At 34.1% G+C, this 19,629-nt stretch overlaps 2 protein-coding genes across 3 annotated transcripts in view; one reads left to right on the top strand and one right to left on the bottom strand.

Moving 5' to 3' along the window:
• The window catches only part of LOC110464996 (neural proliferation differentiation and control protein 1-like), a 69,098-nt gene extending 65,272 nt beyond the window's left edge, over positions 1–3,826 (bottom strand). For both annotated transcript variants that reach the window (XR_002464565.1, XM_021520535.1), the window contains exon 1: positions 3,620–3,826. Coding sequence is in view for 1 of the 2 variants with exons in the window: in XM_021520535.1 (XP_021376210.1) it covers positions 3,620–3,698 (79 nt within the window). In the remaining variant the exon portion in view is untranslated. The remainder of the gene's footprint in view (positions 1–3,619) is intronic.
• A 51-nt stretch (positions 3,827–3,877) lies between these two features.
• LOC110464966 lies at positions 3,878–19,629 on the top strand. The gene is made up of 7 exons (XM_021520488.1): positions 3,878–3,907; positions 7,910–8,066; positions 8,549–8,731; positions 9,209–9,321; positions 9,578–9,935; positions 10,580–10,637; positions 12,092–19,629. Exons 1-7 carry the CDS (start codon positions 3,878–3,880, stop codon positions 13,719–13,721), a joined length of 2,529 nt encoding a protein of 842 aa, XP_021376163.1. The 3' UTR covers positions 13,722–19,629.

Genomic DNA, 19,629 nt, shown 5'->3' with positions numbered 1-19,629 from the left:
TCTGCTATAAATTGGTCAGCTGTACTTTGATTTTATCACCCAGTAACAGCTACCTGGTGTAATAACGACATTAATTATTGTAGATGTATTTACAGTTAAATCCATCACTGGTTATTTGCTGATCAATAATATTGACTGATTTGTTTTTTGTACACAATAACATTTTATATACCTTTCATGCTGCTGGTCAAATTTAACAACTTTAGATGAAAATGGAAATGTACAGCATTATTGAACTTGTGTATTTCTACAATTTCTTCATATTGAAATATTAAATTGTTTTGAAATAGCCTTTTTTATATGAAATCTATAGCGTTGTGATTCAGGGATTTAACTGTAACAGGTTATTCTGACTACATTTTTGTTGTCAGATATACAGAAAATATATAATGACATTTTAACATAGGAACTCTTGGAATGTCACCTTTTCTGGGCCGGAATGCTCCCCTTTATAGCTGCACTGTCACTGACATCCAATGTAGGATTTTTATACATTGTAATATTAATTTTACATTGTTATTTTCATATATATAAGTATTTTGTATTCTTAAAAATACTGAATTAGAACTACCTATGATCCAGTACTCCGCTATTAGACAACATCCAACAATAACAATGATAGTTATCTTACCTGACTAATCTGGCCAAATATTGCCAGATATTTATATTAATGTAACCTTAAACAGTGGAGGTCAATCTGTTTAACTTTTTATTTTTTAATCTTACTCTGAAAAATATGGCTGAGTGTTCACAGCATATAATTATAGATTTTGTCCATGATTTAAGGGCCAGTTAACTGTTTGTGGAAAACACAGGTGCAAATATCAAAGGCTACTACATATACTATAACAGGACTCGCACTGTCGTTAGCCAAAGTACTGCAGTATACATATAGCCATTGACTATTTTTATTTTTCCATTAGCTACTAAAAATATGATGTGGCTAATAAATTGGCTACTAGCTAGGTTGAAAATAAAATAGTATTAGTATTCCAATAATGTATATATATTGAATTGTACTTCAGGCCATATGAAAGTTTATGGACTGGTCAATCACCTAAAGAAAACTTTTAATGAACTTCAGCTTGATTTTGGTCAATACTTTAATTTCTCGGGTGTGGTTCAGCAAGATTAATAAGTTAATAAAAAAGAGAGTTTAGTAAACTTCTATATGGTCCTGACAATATACAACAGCTGTTTAATTATATATTTTTGTACATAAGTGATAATAAAAAGTGATCAAGGACCCAAGTATTTCAGTATATATGTGAACATTTTGGTGGTCACTTCAATTTTTGCTAAGAATAATTGTATATGCCAGCAGTTTGTTTTGTAATGATCTTTATATATGACAACAGTCTCTTGAAATCACCCAGATCTAGGACACATATCTGATCAAATATAATTTGGTTACAATATGGTAAAACAATCAGATTAACTTGGATAAGACAAAGAGGAAAACAACCAAATTCTGGTCCAAAAGCTATCAATTCAATCTCTGTCATACACATGCACTTTGCCAGATACATGTACATTTTGTACAACATATATATTCCCAAGTTAACTACAAATTTACATGTAATTCAGTGTTTGGTAACACAACACCTTAATTCCCATCTGCTGTTGTAACATGTCAGCAACTGTATGAGTATGGAAGCAGCTGAAAATGATAGTCTAATATAAGATGATTAACACATTGTGATTATGTCCATGACATGTACAGCTGTGTGTCAAGTCAGAAGCTCGTATAGTGTTTCCTGGGTTTTGTTCAGCAATATGAGCTTATATACCAGGATTTCAAAACCATGGCAGCACTTGTACTTGGACAATTACAAATGCTTTTGGGTCAAATTATGTTTCTTTTGTCCCAGATTAACAAATTTCTAGCCTTTTAATTACAGCCACACAAACCTTTCATTCAATTGTCTTACACATTTTTCAAAGTTTGTGAATCCTGCTATTTCATTTTGAATATTCTCATTTTAAGCATAATGTGGTGCCACCATCTTCCGGGTTTGCTTATTTACCCTTTAAGATGAAACATCTATGTAGACCCTATGACTCTGTATGCGACCCGAGTGGACTCTTTTTAATTCAGTTATATAATGAATTTCAGTTTAAAAGTTGAAGCCTGGGCCTTGGGTATTTTAAAGTTGAAATCTGGGCCTTATAGTAGACTATAGGGACATGTGTTTGACACTGGAATATGATTTAAGCTCTTGTAAAGGAGTACACCACTATTTTCTCCATTAGTCATTTAGTGATAAATTAAGGCAACTATCTTTGGAATGGTCATTTGCTTGAAATATGTTGCTGGGTGCATTATGCGTACGATCATGCGGTTTTATACTCCTTGATGTTTCAGTGCAGTGGTGTTTTACAACTAACCTTGACAGTGTTTTATTTAGGGAAACAGATACATGTTATTGTATCCGAGTTCTTGACTTATGCATTTTTCCTGTCCAACTCCTTCACATTTTGAATGAAAAAAATAAATAAAAAAATAAAGAAAAACTGCAGGGGTAAAACTGAGGCTTTTACAATAAAACATTCATTTAACAATGTTGTCATCATGAGTTAAAACTGCACAGCATCAAAACGACTGAATGTTGAGACACAAACTCTGAGTGGAACTCTTCTTAACAGTTGTACCTGTAATACTGCTCGATTTAAGCTCAGTCTAGGATCACGGCTCATGATATGACAATGAGGTTGCAATCCATATGGCTGTGACAAGTGACAACATTTCAGCAATAAAATACTCAGTCCACGATGTATTGTTAGGTCAATAGTTAAATGCATTTCACTCCACAGTTGAAAATTAAATGGATTTAATGCGAGTATACATCTTTAATAATAAAAATATGTCCATAATTAACCAGCATATGTTGCCATCCAGGTGGTAATTCATAAGCTATTGTCTTACACTGACAGGATGAGGTACTGTCAAAGTTTAATGATCATAAGAAAAAGAATCATCACAATAAAATTAGTTTAACAAAGAAAGAAGAGTATTTACAAATATTTGTCATATAAGCAGTGATAAATCTACATGCGAGTCCCGAGTCCTGTACTCATAGAATTTTTATGGGACTCACAGAATTTCTGAAAATGGTTAAATTTAACATTGTGGGACCCATTTTTTTAACAATACAGTTGAAAAGGACTCATTAAAATAAATTGTAGATTGATCACTGTATATTCAATATGAGGATCCTTGATAATGTTTTATTAAAGTATTCAGTTAAGAAATTATGTCGTTATTAACAGTCATTAATCGCCACAACCTAATACTGAAGCTCTCCAACAGGGCGCTGACCCGTACTTCGTGTTCAATGACAGATTCCAGAATCGCTGTCCTGTTGCAGATGATCAGCTGTCACTGTTGTGTATTGTGGTCCAGGGTGAATTCACAGTGACAGATCATCAATTATGAATTCTTACATCCAAGTAGCTAAACATCTGACAACTGGAACACTAAACCTGCTTAGTAAGGCCAATAATATAAGTTAGGCCTAATTTCAGTACCCACAGAAAGTGAAACCATGTCACGCTGCATGCTGAACTGTAATGTAGTGACATTATAAGGAGATTTCAGTGACAAGTGTTGCAGACTTACCTTCAGTTTGTGTATTTCCCTCAGAAAAGTGGCCGGAAAGGGTAACAAGTAACCCTATAATGATGAAATCAACAGACATGTTGTCTGATATAAGTGTTTAAAATCCCAATAAGGCGACTACATGGTTTTCATGTATTTGATGACGAGAGCTGAGCAAAAGTCGTCTTGTTTAGTTTCCTATTGAGAGAGAGTACAGAATCTCGTTCGTTCTCGTCACCAACGAGAGTTTGACGTCATTCACGTAAACATGACCTAAAAATGGCTTCCAGTGGAGGTGTAATCTTTGAGGTGAGAGATATTTTGATAATTTAGATATGCTTGTAAGCGTTGTCAGTTTATTTTTTTTGCCCATTTTCATCCATACCTATTTCTGTGACAAATAATATACTGATTGTACGGTATCATGGTAGGACTTTTGTGAAAACATTGGTTGAAATTGAAAGGCATGGATTAAGAATGTTAAGTGGCCAAAACATTTTATGCATCACTTTGATGAGTGTGTTCCACTATTACGAAATGATAACCACGTATCTCTCCATGCATATCTCGGTGTTTGTATTAGACGTAGATGCTACAACCTACAGTATGCTGAATAATATTAAATGTGTTATAAAGGACAGAATATTAAATATACATGAACACACATGTACCGGGAACTCGAAGTTTTATATATATAAAAAAAACGAGTGATGTTGAGTGTATGATACTTCTAGAATAGAGGTTATCGTGTAGCCATTTCCATATCATATACACTTTCATCTTGATAGCTCCATATCAGTGTGAGGGGCAGGAGGCCTTGGCTGATATGGATCAAGGGTTCCAACTTGTTTAACTGAAGGGATACATAATTCCACAATAGTTCGCAGTATGTAGTACCTAAAATATAACCTAATAGATGACTTGTCACCAAGGCCAGTAGCTGGTGCTTAACGTACACATATCAAAAAGGAAATATGTATTGCTAGACAATGATATCCACAGTCTATTCACACTGACAATCAGTAATGCTTAGAAGTGCCATTTCAGAGAGAGAAGTCAATAATAATATTAATAATCTTTATTTAACGTCGTGTACATAATATGTTCTTGGTATATGTACAATCCAGATAAGTAACAGGTAATGGGTTTTCCGTGAAATCTTCCAAATTCTCTAAGCCTGATGTACTAAGTTTCAGTGGCTAGAGGAATCATCATCGTTTTTATCATCAACAAAGGGATAATTTCTTCTTGTACCTCATCTTATAAGTTATAATTATCATTAAATCAATGTTGGAAACTTTGTCTAAGAAATTATATAGTGTTATACTAATACATGTTATAATTAACATTAAATCAATGTTGGAAACTTTGTCTAAGAAATTATATAGTGTTATACTAATACATTTTAATCCACCAAAATCAAGGTAATTACATATACTATCTCTATCAATCCATCAAAAACAGAAATCACTATATATTTATACACTTTATTAAACTTAAATTAGCACCTCATGGGGAGTTACTGACATAATCAATGACCTACATTCAGCTTAATTACGCCTTTTTTGATTGATTTTGAGTCAGGGATATTCCCAGAAATGTTGGTCCTCAACCAGTCATGTTGTGTTTAACATAGGATAGCTATTTAGTCATCACAGGTCTAGTAATCATTTGCCATTGATCACCTGTTTTCAAGGTTCCATGACAAACATTTTATTTTATGGATGCAGTCATTGATTTGCAAAAAAACCTTTTTCTGAAATACATGTCAATGTCTGGACTGTTAAATTTCATAAACAAATCAAGATTGCATGATAAAACATGTCATAGACTGACCAGATTTTATATGCCATTTTTAAAGTTTGAAAGACCGCCAGCTGAGTTGGCTGTGATTGGTGCAACTAACCTTGACTGGACTTACTGTGGACCTGTCCCCTTTGAGATGAAGGCAAACAGCCTCTGCCTTTTATCAGCCAGATTTCTGTACTTAATTTTTGATAAGGCATACCACATAATTGACAACATGAAAAAATGAAAACATAAATAAAATAGTTACAAGTAGTCATGTGTATGTCCAAAGATGGAAGGTCATATCAATTCAAGTACTTCAGAGGCTAACGAAGTGTGTGGACCACAGAGAATTTTCAAAAGCTACCAAAGATTTTCATGACATGTGAAAACCTGTTTAACACGTACATCATACATGTCTAGTTCAGATGCATTTCTTCTAACGAGAACCCCTTGCGTCCAGTCTTTAGATTGGTCAAATGACTGCTTTATTTACATTGTATGACAAGATTGGAATAATAACCTCAGATATTAATCCACAGTATGTATCTATACTGAATCTATCCAGTCTGACCCGTGTATGCTATGACAATAGATATATGGGATTAGTCCAATGAATGTGACATATGAATGCAATGTTGTTGTGATTATCACGCCTCACTTTAGAACTGTAATCCAGATAGTCCTTTGAATAAACAGCACCAGTGTACAAATTATCTGTATAGAATGATCTAAGCTCATGAACAAACTTGTTTTAAACATATTATATACAGGCCAAAAATAATAAAACATGTCTTTTATGTGTGTTGCTTAAAGGATGGATAATAAGACTTTACAGTTGTGTGTTAATTACAACAATTGAACATTGGTTTTCTAAAATTACTGAGTAAATGATCATGTTTTGTAGTGGTATACATTGCATAATCGGAGATTTGGAATGCTTGCAATTGTAGAAAGGACAATTCTAAGGACAGGGGGTTTGTTATTTTAACATCATTTTATATGTAGACTTTTAACAGTATTTATTCTAATAATGTAATTAATATAACTTCAAAAATTTAAAACATGAGGGAGAATTTATATTCATTCAATCCACATGGTGTTTCAAAGATCTGTCTATGATGAATTTAGATATATTGCTGGATATTTGTATTTACATACGTATGCAGTTTTATTCTGTCATTTACAGCTACAGCTGTGTGTTATATATAGATTATGTAATAATAATAATAAATAATATTAATTTGAGGTTCTTATATACCGCTTTATCACAACCTAGTTCATAGGTCGTCTCAAAGCGGTTCACAAATTATTATCCATGGTTATAGGGCCTTTGCAACCAGCCAATACCTTTCTCAACTCCCTGGGGAGCATATATATAACAGCCGGAGCTGCCATTTTTGGCACTAACAGCTAGCATTCAACAATTCTAGCACTGCCCAACCACATACTCATTTACAGCTGAATTGACTGGAACAAGCGGAGTAAAATATCTTGCTCAAAGATACAACACAGTGTCGTGCCCTGACTCGAACCCGCAACCCTTCGGTCACGAGCCCGGCATCCTACCATTGGACTACCGTGCCTTCATATACACTGTACAATGAATATGTACATTGTATAATTTATATTATATGATGACTATATATAAAATGTAACTATCGGTAATGTGGCAGATGTCATTCAAGATCACTGTCCTAATGATCAACATGATATCAAAATGTTGTCTCAACTTTGATGATACAGTATTAATATTGCTACTAAAATCACACTGCAGAGTTCTATTGATAGTCATAAAAAAATATTGATAATTATTAAAAAATGTTTGTCTACACAATGGAAGTAAGCATGAGTAATAACTTTGCTCGCACACTAGCACAGTTGGCCCTGTTTATCAACCTCAAGGTCATATATTAAACAGATGAGGTGTTGGTTAAAAATCAGTGGTAATCAGCCATTGGATTGATGCCTTCCACGACTTTGATTGTAAATCCTGAACTATTGAATACGACAGTTTGAAGATTGTCAGCTTTTGACTTCATGTTCATCCATTATGGACATAATTAATGTTGTGATTCATGTAGGATAATGAATGGATAAATGAACACTCAGAATTAACTACAATCACTCAATATCAAGAATTTTAATAAAATCAAATTAAGGTATAGAACTGAACACAAAGTTGTTTTGATTTTATTTATATTTATGAACACCTAGTCCCTTTAAACAAATTCCTTTGTAGTCGGAATTGTTATTTGTAAAACAAATTTGTTGATCACAGTATTATTAACATTGTGGTAGAAAGAAGTTCAACAACTTATACATGTACATGCTCATTAATTGTGTATCATGTTTATTTAAATCTAAATAAGTAGTTTGAAATTGTTGATTTGTCATTTATAGAAAACTTTTTCATACAAGATCACAATTTTTATGTTTTAACGTTTAATGTTTTATCATGTATTTTTGTTCATCTGAATTATAATTAAATTGATGCCTACATGTATTTGTTTTTTCCTGTAGAATTACCTTTACAAGTTGACGGGAGGTAAGGGGAAGTCATTCTTCAGCAAGTCCAATCCTTGGAAGCAGCGCTACTTTATACTGCGGAGTAATGGAAACAGACCTGTGCTTGAGTACCATAGCAAAAAACCCAAAAACAAGAATGCATCACCAAACGGTAACTACCGAATAGACATATAAACAATTCACCTGTATACATTATGTACCATATTTGACCAAGACCTGAAGGGGATATATAATAAGGGCCTATATATGTGTGTGTGTAATCAGAATAATTTTTGATCATGAGAACATATTCAAAGTCTAGTCACATTTCTTCAAAACAGCAATTCTAGGAGATGATATTTTTGAAAGAAGTAGTAACAATGGAATAAATTGTTAAAAAAAATATAATCAATGATCTATTCATGAAAATCTTCAATCTGTGATCCATATGATCTATGATTCAGGTATAGACAGCATTTTGACATTCCACTCATCTGAAATAAAGCACTATTTTCAGAAAAAAATAACACTTTACCTTTGTCCATATACTGGTATATGACTGTGCATTTCTTCTAATTGCTATGTATCAAGATACAGTCCAGGCATACCATGACATTCTTATTATCTATGTATATTTTATGATTAATTTCACAGATAAAGTCCATTTGTCGGGAGGTTTCCGTTTGGAGAAAGTCACAAACACACGTAATAGGGCTTATGTGTTTGAGCTCACCACTGCTGAGAAATACCTGTGTCTGTCTGCTGATGAACAGAGACACATGGACATGTTCGTCTTCATGCTTCAGACACAGATCATTCTTCGGGAACAAATTAAAGGTTTGTTCACACCTATGTTATTTGTATGTAATTAGTATTGGTTAAATTCATAAATATGAATTTGATTTCTTTCAGTTAATTGCCAAAGAGCAAATACTGTTTACTGTGAAACTTGCACCCTGTCAAACTTGCACTCTTTCCTGGTAAAATTGATATTTTCCTGGTGTTAGTTCCACTTCAGATATTGCACTTGAATCTATTTACAAAATCAACTATGCATGTATTAAGTGTAAAAATAATTTGATTAACATTATCAAACAAAAGTGTATTGGGTAATGACAAAGAGGTACAGGACATACTGGCAATAGAGACCCACATTTGGCAGAATATTACTAAAGTTACCTTTGTGGGCAGTGTTAATGTTGTCTACAGGATTGTCATCAGTACTAAGGTATCAGCTACGGAATCGATGAAAGTATAAATACAGCACAGAAACTATAGGACTTTTACATTCAAGTGTTGTTCTTTTATTTGCAGAGGATTTTGTTTTTGTAAAAGCAGAAAATTCAGAGGCTCAACGAAGAATTGGAACAAAGGGAGCTAACTGTATGCTGCATGTATCGCCATGGGGTGCCACTCTAGCTTTGCTGGTAAATTTCACTATGACAACTTTTTCTGTTTGTTCAACAATTTTTGCTTTCAAATGTTTGCTTCATTATCTATATTTGAAAAAAAAAATATGGTCATGTCACTTAGCTTTAATGCTATGTATCTCCAATACAATAGTATAAGATTTAGGAAATACAAAAACTGTATTCATATTTCATTTTGAGTTACAATAATATCATAAAGAAATATGACAACATTGATCAATCAAATACATACAACATGTTGTTTGCTCTCCAGTCCAGTAGGTCAGTACTTGCCCAGTGGCCATTGAAGAGTATGCGATACTTTGAGGCGTCAGGCCAGGGCAGCTTCCTGCTAGAGGCTGGTCGTGTGGCTCCGATGGGGGATGGTATATATGTTTTTCAAACCGCACCTGGTGACGACAGCAAACTCTATGACCTCTTGGACCAACACATTGTTGATGCTCTAGGAAAGATACATCCAGGGCGCCGGGGAACAACAGAGGAAGTTGAGGATTATGTTGAAGAGGCTGAAAAGTTGTCTGCCCTTACATCTGTCTCTCTCATGACCCTTGAAAATCCAGATATAACCAAAATACTCAAAGACAATTGGAATTATGATGTGGTAGGGAATGGTGAGTATAAGGAAACTGACTCCTGTTACTTACTTGTGTCGTAATACATTCTGTTTTGATATTTACTCTTTTTGGAAATTTATGTGGAAAATATTGGTTTAATACAGGAAAGTTAAAAAAGTGTATAGTGATTACTAGTCATATTTATGAAATAAACAAAATGTCAAGCCACAAAGCTTAGCACCAAAAATGTAAATCCTTCCAAGTGTTAAAATATTTAAAGAAATCATGTATAATGCCCTGTCAAATTGAGAGAAATCAATGAAATATCGAAGTCTTTATTTAATTTGCTGACTAAATGTGTCATGCCAAATAGAGAGAAATTTGTTAAATAATAATCTCAATACCCTGCCAAAAATTGGAAGAAGAAAAGAAAAGGGAAATATCAGTAACTTACTAAACAATACATTAAATAATGAAATCTTCTTATTTGTTGTGTGATCAGCTTAATGTAACTTTCTGCCAATTTTATAATTACTGGTATTGTATATTGAGGGAAATCAAGAATACATACATGTTTTTACCTAAAGTATATTCATCATACTAAAAGATATTTACATAGAGCGGATGTCTTTTATAAAACATTTAAAACAACTTTGTAGGTCATCGGAACCAACTCAAGTTTTGTTGCTTTTTTATTCCAGTTCCCAGATCTACACCAATAGTCCATACTCGCCAAAACAGCCAAGCATCCAGTACAGAGTAAGTACTATACCTTATATGCTTTATCTTCTCATACCATTATTTAAACATACAATGATTGGTTTTGCCTTGTTTTACAGCTGAATACAGACTTCTTCCTCTGGCTAATTAAAAAGAGCTTTATTTTCCCAAAATAAAGAAAAAAGTCCGGAATAGCTCCCAATTTTAATAAAAATAATGCTATAGTTTCCCAGATCATGAAGAAACAGGCTGTTGTAAAATTAGGGCTGAAAAATTACAGACGTAAACTTCATAAACACTTAGTTTAATAGAAGTGTTTTAAACACAAACACCTAGGAGGGAGATATAAACACTTCAGCTCTACTTTTTTATCCAGCAGTGTGTTAATTAGNATATGGGCTAAGGAGATATAACAGCTGTGATACTACTAATAATACTTTCATGTATGTACCCGGCCAGCTGTATTATAGCTGTTGACTGGGCAATGTATGAAAGAAACATATATATTAGCATGAGTCATCACTATAGACTGATACTCTACTACAAATTGTGATAATCATTTAACCCCTCAGCAGGTTTTTGTGGCTCACCTGCTCGCTTGGTTATACAAATTAGCCACAGGTATATTGTTTAGCACTTATTATAAAATATCTCTATAAATCAGAAAAATATTTTTTAGTACAAATGTACTGATATTCTTTCTTAAACTTTTCCTGAACCATAGTCAAATATGTAGGACATGATATGATAAATAGAAAATATTTTCAACTTATTGGTTGTTATATTGATGTTAAAATTATGAGAATTTTTCCATGTAAAAGATTTTTATATTAGTCAAACTTATTAAACTATGTACTTTTAAATTTGAAAAAAAAAAAATGATCAGTCAGAGATCCACAGTAAAATACATCTTTTCTGAAATGAGCTCTTAGAAATTCCAGGAAAATTATTATTGGTAGAGAATGAACTATTTGGAAGATGCTAATTTCTGTTGGTTTATACTACATGAACAAAAAAAAATCTTCTGTTAAGGAATCATTATCATCCTAAATTTGCATTATCCAAAAAAGAAAAGAAAGATTTAACTATGTATGGTAAATCACTTTTTTTTGTACGACTTTACTTTGTGGGCTTTGCTAGTAGCTTTTACTTGAATAAGCAATTGAGAGGATTCTTTTTCAATATTTGTAAGATATCTTAATTTACTAATGATTTTCTGCACAAGGTTATGTGAAGATTTATAGTGACTGAATAAAATATAAAATTGTAAATATAAGCCTCTAGTTTTATTGCATAATATCAATTATTACGAATATAAAGGTGATTTATCCTGGTATTGAAATAGTTTAAATCATGATCAATATATTAAATCAGTGCTGCAGGTAAATGGAAATATATGACATTTTTTATAATTTTAAAATATATGGTAACTTCATCCAAATGGTTGTGGTCTATTGTTCATTTTTTCCAATTATCTTTTTCTATTGATCTAGTGGAAATGAAGTCCCTCCACCATTACCCAGAAGGATGATTTCAGAAAACCGTTCCAAAAGTTCGCCACAGATTCTGAGGAACAACAGTCAAGGGTCTGTTGGGGTATCAAGTGTAAACAAGGGAAGTAACCCTCTGGCTGATCGTCCACCTCTCCCTCCTCCAGCCAAGGGTAACACCAAACCAATAGGAATTCCACGCAACAGTAATGAGGGAGCTCTACTCAGTGATGATCATTATTTCAGGATGAATTCAACTTCCAGTGCTGGGAGCAACTTCCAGTCCCCAAGTGTTCGACAAGCCCCTGATGCCTGGTCCCCTCCCCCGTCATTTTTTGAGGCCACAGGGGGAAGATTCAGTGACTCAGGGCCAAGTATTGACGAATACCTAACCCCAAGGGCCAGTACTGAAATGGAGGGAGGCAATGGTGTTATAGATTACATTCTTCCATCCCCCACAGATGCAAATTTCAGTAGTTTGCCACGTCAGAGTAGTCACAACAACAAAAGGTCATCTCAAGGTCGTTGTAGATCTTCAAATTCAAGGATGAATAGATTACGATCTGTCAGCTGTGAAAATGTGAATGATGAATCAAAAAGGTTGTCAACAAGGAGAAATACAGATGTCAATCAAAATGTTCCGGATTATGACTTAGCAAAACCTATTAATCCATTTCAAAATCTGCAAGACTTTCATGGCAGTATAGAGCTTTTGACAGAAAGTCCTCATTATTACAATAGGAAATCCACAGAAAACTATTACAACATTCAGGGCTTACGTGGAGAAATCGATGAAAGTAGCATCAGGCCAGTAGCAGAGATACGAAGACGTTTCAATGAAACTTGTAGAGACACTCTTGTTCGCTCAGTATCAAATCCCAACTTCCTACATCTGCAGAGCAAAGATAAACTGAGTGATGTCCGTGCAAGTGCTATTAAATCTGGAACTCTGGAGCTTCAATCAACTCTGAAATCACAAAGTAAACAGAAAAGTAAATCTCTACTGAATCTCTTTAGACACAAAGGTGGACGACAGAATAGTAAGTCTGATACATGGAGCATGTATACACCTCGGAGCATGCCCAGTAGTCCCACAGGCACACTCACGCGTCAGGGAAGTAACCCAAACATCCATATCAATATGAAAGACATCAAGGTTGTAAGCAGGACAAGGTCCTTTAGGAGACCTAAACCCAAAGAAGGTGTTGAAACGTCACCACAGGTGCCTAGGAAGTCCCCATTGATACCCCATAGGTCCCCTAAGGTACCTCACAAATCACCCCAAGTACAACGCACAGAGAGGTCATCACCCGTTATACAAAGATCACCAGCAGTTGCTAAAAAATCACCACAGGTTCCTCCAAAGACACTCAGTGGTGTAATGTCTTCACCAGTGTCTGTCCACAATCGTGGCTATTATTCACCACCAGAGGGCAGTGTAGTTCGTCACACTCGTGAAGGAAGTGGTTCAAGTTCAGGGAGCAGTGCCATCCATCATGCTCGAACAGGAAGTAGTTCATCCGGCGGGTATGTCAGGCACAGCAGTGAAGGAAGTGGAAGCCAACTAAAGAATTTCTCTCGACAATCATCAACTTCTTCTGTCAATAGTAATAAAGTGGAAACCATTTGTTAGTGAAAAAAGGAAATTATATGTATATGTATTAAGTTTTGCTGGTAAGGGTTAATTGAAAACAATTGAAATAATTGCTACGATGATACGGTATACACAGATTTTTTTCTAACAAGCCTTTCATAATGTGACTCTTACATTGCAAAAAAACTTTAATTGAACTTCACAAGGATTCATATTATTTCATCCTTCTAACAAGAATCATAATCGTCACTCCTGTATGACCTACATACAGTAGTTGTGTATAACTGTCTTGTTACACTCGCCCAAAAATGAAAAGGGCCCAGTATAATATCACTTGTGTGTCTCAATCATTTCCATGTGGATTCATGACATGTTGTTTTCTAGTGAGATACGTACACTCACTCCAAAATCTAACATGTCATGACAGGATATGTGTGAACATGTTTACAAGAACAAATCTGCCATACATTAATGTTGTATGGTTTTCTATTGTAGCCAAGATCAATTTTCATTTATGTATGAAGGTACATGTAATATTAGCTTCAGGGAATATGTTATAGATTCCTGGAACCGCAGGGTTACTATTTTTTATATCCTCCTTCTTTTTCCTTTTACCTAGGATGGAGGCATTTTTGAAAAAGCATAATTTCATATATTCATTCTCTGTAAATATGAAATATATAAATCAATTTCCTAGCAATTCCTATAGTACTCATAAATGCTACTATATTTGATATTGTATATGTTATTTTTATAAGTAGTTTCATGAATCTTACCGACAGTGATTTCTGTCATGTAATCGGCTTTAATAAGAACTAATTATGACACTATAATTAGGTATCTTGTAATTAATTTTAGTGCCAGTGCACAATTTGCTGATCTTAAAGAGGGCTACCAAGCTATCCTTGTATTCTAATCATCATATATCTTGCCTTGACATATATACTGTTACTGATGAAATGAATGTTATAAATATGCAAACAATTGTCTAATTGTAAATTTTACATGTGCCAATTTCAAATGAATTAATGTTACTGATGATTTGTTTTTTTAAATAACAGATTATAAAACGGCTCTAAGCTGTGTTATAAGCCTTGTTTAAAATATGTTGATATTGCATTGAACATCGGGTATACATAGCTATCATTCTCCATGTTCTTTCTTTATATAATATTCATATATTCAATACATTACATATATAATGTAGATATGATGTGCAATGTACTTTATAGCAGATCATTTTTGCAGGAATCCATTTTGATGATTTGGGACTTTTAAATTTTTATTTTTATTTCAATAGCTGAATAATATCAGCAGAAACCTTTATTTTCTGCGGGTTTAAAGATTTAACGATGGGCTTCTCAATGCAGAGCATCAAAGTGAGTTATGGTCACTGTTTAAAAACATTATTGTGTGTGATATTTCATGAAAATTGCAAAATTTTATTACCTCAATTTTTAGGATAAAGTGACAAAAATGCTTGGCTGCAACAAGTTCTCTTCATGGTTGTAAATGTGTCCAAATTATTACATGTATATACCATTAACCTATGTGGCTTGATGTGAGTTTCTAATCCTTTATTATATCACCCAAAATCTCCACAAACACCCATTTGTGTTGTTTTTTTTATCTCAATAAAAATAAATAAAAAACCTGAAAAGCAATTATTTGATGATCAGTTCAAATAAAGAATTTCTAAAACTATAATGCATGATGAAATTTACAAAAGTTGGTTTTATGTGATAAACATTTGTTAAGATTTTTGGTAGATAACACTTGTGTAATGCTTAATATTAATATATGACGTTCCAATTAATAAGTTTGTTATTATATCCTGTAACATCTCTCCACCCTCGGTTGTTAAGGATATTAAATTATGTCACCCCACCCTAAGCTACATGTACTCTTAGTTTGTTATATATAATATACATATTTTCATCCAATTCATTGACCTATTATCATCATAAATGTGTATACCTTGTGGTTACATACCCTTACTAAATTTATTCACTGCCAATAAATCCCATAACAAAGCACGCTTCAATTTTCATTTACACTGTTATCCACAATTGTAATATTTATATTTGTGATGTTCATTTTTGATTGCTTTATTAAAGGTAAATTATGTTATAAGAAGTTCTTGAATATGTTGTACATTGTAACAAGTTAATTTTTGAACAACAATGATATTTTTCCAATGAAAAGTTTAAAATGTGAATAAAAATACACATCACCCTGATCACATGGTTTGCCCCTGATCACATGATTCGACCCTAACCACATGGTTTGTCTCTGATCACATGGTTTGCCTCTGATCACATGGTTTGCCCCTGATCACATTGACCCTGTCGTACACTGCTGCAACCCCCTCCCTTAAGGGCATACTTTTATCACATGGTTTGCCTTTGATCACATGGTTTGACTCTGATCACATGGTTTGCCTTTGATCACATGGTTTGCCTCTGATCACATGGTTTGTCTTTGATCACATGGTTTGCCTCTGATCACATGGTTTACCTTTGATCACATGGTTTGCCTCTGATCACATGGTTTGCCTCTGATCACATGGTTTGCCCCTGATCACATTGACCATGTCGTACACTGCTGCAACCCCCTCCCTTAAGGACATACTTTTATCACATGTCTGTTGTGTGATTTTCCTGAGAAGGATTTAGGCTGTATAAGTCTGGAAGTCTGCCTACTGTTATTCCAGTCTTTCGGATAAAATAATACTGTGTTCTCAAGAAATTATTATCCTTCCTTCTTCTGGAACTGGAATTTATGGCTTCAATACAGATATCTTGGTCCTGTAATTTGATATCCCCAGGTAGTGTAATTCAGGGACCTATATGGATAATGTAATTCAGGGTTCTTTGTATATATACTGGAGTATTGTAAATGAGTGTTTTCAAGGTACTGTACTTTAGGGCCCTATGGGTACTGTAATTCCGTAATTTCTAGATTTTGGTTTTGTTTGCTTGGGGTTAAATGCCCTCATAACAGTCAGGCTCATATGAGTATGGTTCCAGGTTCTTGTATTCATAGCTCCTCCATTTGTATGGCCAGATACTGTAATGTATCTTCGATATTCTTATCCAGCCACTATTATACAGGGCTCAACTAACAGTTACTGCAATTCAGGACTCCGTTTGCATACTTTAATTTAGGGCACTCCTGTATGTATCTAATATGTACAGGTATTGTAATTCATGAGTATCCTGTATATATTTTTTCTGGGTACTAAAATTCATGGTTCTCTTTAACTATATCTTGGTTCTGTAATTTAAGTGACTGTTTGGTAGTTTTTAATAGGTTGCATGATTTACGAGGTTTGAATATACAAGTGAAATACTTGTGTATAGCGTTATTCTTTGTTTTGTAGTACCCGATGTTTCACATAACATTGGATTATAGCTGTTGACTCACACCATACTATACTAATACACCCTACTAACACTATACATATAACCATTAATACAGCTATTTTTTTAACGAACTTAAATAACTTTTTACACTCAGATGTCATAATGTTTTTACAACATCTGCTTTGTATTTAGCTGAGAAAAGTTGTTTATTATAAATAATTTGAGATATTGTTACAGTTTGATTGTGGTTGATTGTTCGTATGTTTGCTATATAGTTTATTGGAAGTCATATAGGTATTTTGTGGTTTTTATGTATACAAAAATATTGTTGTAAATTTGTGTTGTTATGTGAAGACACGTGTGCACACATAGTACATCATTTCCCTTTTACACACATGACATACTTGGTTGATTGTACAAACCTATAGTATGATAAAATATATGCCTGTATGTATTATACTGTACTTAAACATTCATCTGTATAATATGGTAAACAAATTACTGTACATGTCTGTGTGCAGTATACCTACACATGTCTGTGTGCAGTATACCTACACATGTCTGTGTGCAGTATACCTACACATGTCTGTGTGCAGTATACCTACACATGGCTGTGTGCAGTATACCTACACATGGCTGTCTGTCAGGCCTCACATTATTGATTGTCTTGTGTCCAAACAGCGACACCTTTAGATGTTTGTTGACACATAAATTATGATGATCATTTTTTGCGAGACCATTTTGCCCCATTATGTGAAATATACAGAATTCAATACAATGTGATCCTGATATTCCAACACACACACTTGGGTATAAAGACTATATGTGTCTTCATTATGTATGTATTATACAGGCTGTTAATTATTCTTTGTCAATAAGACATAAATCACAATTTTGTTCAGGGCAGTTGATAATGAACTGTTTTAACTATTTACCATATTTTCTTGCTCTCACCGACTCCAAGTCTTCATTTCACATTAGCTAACAACTAGATCAGTTTCCTCTCCTCAAACTTGTGTTTTGTAAAGACTTCTGATTACTGTGTAATGTTAAGTTCATGTTCCAAAAAAAGGACTCCTACACATTGCTATGAGATATCAATTTATATTTAAATCTCTGAGTTACACTTCCCAGCAGCAATTATTGATACTTTTGTAATAAAAAAATACATTTCGAAAAATTTAATGAAAATATTATGCGTCTTAATCATACTTGTGTGTAAATGATCCGTAAATCCAAAATGGGCAGAACAGGGATTCAACATTTTGTCAGAATTTAAGTCTTTCAATTTAAAGGATTAATGCAGGTGTTGTAGATCTTTTCCAAAGCTCACTATATAGCTATATAGCTACAAGCCACATATAAGATGACATACCTATATCTTTAAAGCATGGATAACTGGTATTACTGACATGATATATGAAACCGGTCTTAAACGTCACATATAAGAATTAAAAACATGTTGAAAAATATTGAAGATTGCATTGCATTAAGTTTTTTTTGTTACTACTCACAGGTTAAGAAGAGTTGTTATATTTTATCTGTCCATTGAGGTTGACATTTTCTGTTGGCTACAGTTAGCTACTGTACAGACGTAAGTTACCGTATACAAGTGTGGCAAGCTTTGTTGAAGATTGTTGTACCGGTACCCCATAGTTAGCTACTGTACAGACGTAAGTTACCGTATACAAGAGTGGCAAGCTTTGTTGAAGATTTGTGTACCGGTACCCCATAGTTAGCTACTATACAGACGTAAGTTACCGTATACAAGTGTGACAAGCTTTGTTGAAGATTGTTGTACCGGTACCCCATAGTTAGCTACTGTACAGATGTAAGTTACCGTATACAAGAGTGGCAAGCTTTGTTGAAGATTGTTATAACAGTACCCCATAGTTAGCTACTATACAGACGTAAGTTACAAGTGTGGCAAGCTTTGTTGATGATTGTTATAACGGTACCCCATAGTTAGCTACTGTACAGACGTAAGTTACCGTACAAGAGTGGCAAGCTTTGTTGATGATTGTTGTAACGGTACCCCATAGTTGGCTACTGTACAGGCGTAAGTTACCGTATACAAGAGTGGCAAGCTTTGTTGATGATTGTTATAACAGTACCCCATAGTAAGCTACTGTACAGACGTAAGTTACCGTATACAAGAGTGGCAAGCTTTGTTGATGATTGTTGTAACGGTACCCCATAGTTGGCTACTGTACAGACGTAAGTTACCGTATACAAGAGTGGCAAGCTTTGTTGAAGATTGTTATAACGGTACCCCATAGTTGGCTACTGTACAGACGTAAGTTACCGTATACAAGAGTGGCAAGCTTTGTTGAAGATTGTTATAACGGTACCCCATAGTTGGCTACTGTACAGACGTAAGTTACCGTATACAAGTGTGGCAAGCTTTGTTGAAGATTGTTATAACGGTACCCCATAGTTAGCTACTGTACATACGTAAGTTACAAGTGTGGCAAGCTTTGTTGATGATTGTTATAACAGTACCCCATGGTTAGCTACTATACAGACGTAAGTTACAAGTGTGCCAAGCTTTGTTGATGATTGTTATAACGGCACCCCATAGT

This window comes from Mizuhopecten yessoensis, unplaced genomic scaffold (genome assembly GCF_002113885.1).
Source record: "Mizuhopecten yessoensis strain PY_sf001 unplaced genomic scaffold, ASM211388v2 scaffold11045, whole genome shotgun sequence".
Taxonomy (NCBI): Eukaryota; Metazoa; Mollusca; class Bivalvia; order Pectinida; family Pectinidae; genus Mizuhopecten; species Mizuhopecten yessoensis.
This window is presented reverse-complemented; position numbering and strand designations above follow the sequence as displayed.